Below are 3,590 nucleotides of genomic sequence, written 5' to 3' on the forward strand. Positions count from 1 at the left end.
ATTTTTGTATGTAAATCGCTAAACTGCGACTTGAACTCAGCATGACATTTTAACTTGTTTATTCAATTATTTAAGATTGTTTTTACATAAGTTTTTTTTTTTGGTTCATTTTAAGTAAACTTAACTGAAGCATCAGCGTTATTTTTTTAGAGTCAAATCTTAGAATGGGTAGGCGTCAAATTTGCATTTAGGGACACTTTTGCATTAAAACACGTTCACACGAAGAGTCACTTTTGAAACAAGTAAATTTTTGCACTGTAACACTTTTAAACAGTGTCAATTTTGCACGAGATGAAAAAGTTTTTAATTTATCTTTTTATTTTTTTTTTGTTTTTAGTTAAATTCTTACTGTCACTGATACCCCTAACCTTTTCTGGCGGTCAACAACTTTTTTTATAATAATTTTTAATTTTATGATTTTTTTAAATTTATATAGCTCATTTTTTTATTTTTACTTTCACTAGACCCTAACTTTTACCATCAGTATGTATTTGTTTTTTCGTAATTTTATTAAATAACTTTTCATTATTTTGTTTTTGTTATCTAATTTTTAATAATAATTTTTATAAGTTATTTACTATTACTCTTACCTCTGAGACTAACATTGCCCCAACTACCCTTAATGTTTAAATTTTACTTATCAAAGTTATTATTTAGCTTCACAACATCACATAAAAAATCTTGCACACTTTTAAAAAATTAAATAAGCTACGGCTTCCTCAGGCTAAATTTCTTAAAAGCATAACTTTAAAATCGCATATAATCTTTTTGGTCAATTTGCATCATCAGTTCCAGAATATCTAGTGTAAGTTTTATACTGTTGCTTTGTGGTTACCCCTTTTTCAACTATGGCCCTCTAAATTTCTTAAATAATATTGACCTTACGAGAATCTTGTTATACAATTGAATTTTTTATCGTTAAATTTTTATTTAGTGAAACAATTTTAATTAAATTCTAATTATTAATTTTTTTTTTTCAAAGATTTTGAAAAGTTAAATCTTTTAAAATGCCAAAAAATCTAAAAATAAATATTCATAAACCAGCTAAAGAAGCAAATAGCTGCATAAAAGCACCTAGGAGAAAGACACCAAGACTTGAAAATTCCAGACGAAATGTATTCAAGTCGTTAACAAATTCTGTGAACCAAAACTGCCCTGAGTTCGTTATGTTTAACAAGAAAAAAGCTTTCGAAAAACTTGATAGAAAAATGTTAGAGAAAATTGAAGACTTTGAACATCAAGGTTTTAATTTTTGAATTAAATACTGTAAGGTTTTAATCTAGATAAAAACTAAGTATCTTTTTTTTTAGTTTTAATAGCTGTATTGTTGTTTACTTTATTTTTATTTAGGTTAAGGTACAAACTTGTAGCTTCTTTTAAAATGCAAAATATAATTTTTTTACTCAGATTTTTCCAAATAAAAACCAAGTAACTTATTACCATTTATAAAAAGTGTAAGACTAAACTATTGTTTCCAAAACTCGTTTTCTTATTTACCAATTAGGAAAAAAACTTTTAAATAATATTGGCCCGTATCAGATAGTTGTTTTAAACAATTTCCTATCAACTTTATTTTTGCCCCTTAAATAGTCGTTTTCCTGATAAAAAAATTTACTATTAGAGGTAATATTGCCAACTTTATGAAACTCTGTAAAAGCTTGAAAGATTGATTAAAATTGCTATGTTACGCAATATTTGAAATAGAATTTTCTAAATATTAAGTTTTATATCTTTACAGAAAACAATATTTTTGAGAAGGATGAACTTGTGACATCAATGAAACTTAACAAAGTCCTACTTACTAAAATTAAAGATGATAAAATAAAAAAATGTGTGATGTCCAAAACTGATATAAAAAAATGTTTAGTAATATATAACTTATCAAATATTTTCAAGTTGTTTAGTTCAATAAGAGTATTAATGAGCCTTATAGAGCGCTGTTTTCCAATGATTGCTGATTCTGATACATTTCTAGAGTTAGACTTTATCTATATTGTAAAGATACTTTCAAGTAGTGGCTTGAACATTGATTCAGAAATGCAAATATTTAATGCAGCAGATAGCTGGTTGTGTCATGACATAACTGAACGTAGGAAGTATGCAAAAGAACTTTTGTCTAAGGTTAGACTTCCGCTTCTATCAGTTCCTGCATCAAAACAAATTTTAGAAAGTGTATCATCAAATTATTCTGAATGTAGTAATATAATTGAAGCAGTTTTAAATAATAAACAACAAATAAACACAACAAGATACTGCGACCAAGCTAATTTTAACATATTAGTTTGTGGAGGTAAAAATGTGAAACTAAAGAACGTTTTCAATGATGTTAAATTATTTTATGCAAACAATTTTAGAGAAGTCAATAGTTTGCCACACATGAAAGAAGCCAGATGCTATTTTTCAGCAGTTTGTATTAAAGGCGAAGTTTATGTTTTCGGTGGCATTGACTATAAAGGAAATACCATAAAATTAATTGAAAAATACTGCCTAGAGAACAAAACTTGGGAGAATGTTATTAACATGACAGATGAACGTAATTTTTTTTCTGCTTGTTCTTTTATGGATGATATTTATATCATGGGCGGCCGTATGGATAATGCTATAAATAGTCACGAGTTAGCAACTTGTTTTAAGTTTAATACGAAAAGTCTGAAATGGAAAGAAATATCAGGAATGAAGAACGCAAGAATGCATTTAGCATCTTCAGTATTTGAAGGAAGAATAGTTGTATCTGGCGGAAGGTATTATAATAATATTTTAAACAATGTTGAAGCATATGACCATGTTGGTGATACCTGGGAAAACATGCCAAATATGATTTATGGAAGATTTCGTCACAAATCAGTTGCTGTAAAAAACAAATGGTTTGTAGTTGGTGGGTTTAATACATACAATTGTGAAGTTTATGATTCAACTACTAATAAGTTCACTCTTTTAAAACAACTTACAATAGTTTCTAGACGTTGTTTACATGACCCTTCTGGAGTGATTAAAATAGGCCACAAGATCTTCGTGTTTAGCAATTACAGTAAAGTCATGATATATGACTTAGAAAACGATGAATGGTCAGTTAAATTTTGTAAATCAACAAAAGATATAAGATTTTTTTCTTGTGTTGAAATACCTGTAAAATCGTTTCAGAAAAATAGTAAAAAAACTCAGTAAAAATAGAACAAACACATTGTTTATTTTCATTTGCTTTAAATTTTTTGACATGTATTTTTTACGTGTTTTACAGATAGAAGTAGAACTGATAAAACAAAATAATTTTTTGTAAGTTTTAAGAGTTTGATAACATTGAAGTTTAATAAAAAGTTAGTGCCAATAAAGGTATTTTTTAAGATTTAATGTATAGTTCATAAAATTTTCAAACAATTGTTGTTCGCTAGTTTTTTCTATACGAAAACTTTTTTTCTTTGTGATAGTAATTTAACTTAAAAGTTTACCTTATCAAATTATTTTTAAAAGGTATACAAATTTATTGTCTATCATAAATATATTGTATAATGTAAATACTCGACATATTTTTTGCTTTTTATACAAGATAATATTGTTTATTTAAAGATAATATTGTTTCTATGTTTAAATTA

At 26.4% G+C, this 3,590-nt stretch overlaps 1 protein-coding gene across 1 annotated transcript; it reads left to right on the plus strand.

Annotated features, from left to right (window-relative positions):
* The first annotated feature begins 1,947 nt into the window (after window positions 1-1,947).
* On the plus strand, window positions 1,948-3,165 carry LOC145840754 (kelch-like protein 36). Its single transcript, XM_082948082.1, has one exon. The coding sequence runs from the start codon at window positions 1,948-1,950 to the stop codon at window positions 3,163-3,165; it is 1,218 nt and encodes a 405-aa protein (XP_082804208.1).
* The last annotated feature ends 425 nt before the right edge of the window (window positions 3,166-3,590 follow it).

The sequence above is a fragment of the Thalia democratica genome, chromosome 7 (assembly GCF_965202585.1).
Source record: "Thalia democratica chromosome 7, ktThaDemo2.hap1.1, whole genome shotgun sequence".
Taxonomy (NCBI): Eukaryota; Metazoa; Chordata; class Thaliacea; order Salpida; family Salpidae; genus Thalia; species Thalia democratica.

Bases quoted from the DNA above. Each gene is read 5' to 3' on its own strand.
- LOC145840754 (XM_082948082.1), top strand. From the start codon at position 1,948: ATGATTGCTGATTCTGATACATTTCTAGAGTTAGACTTTATCTATATT.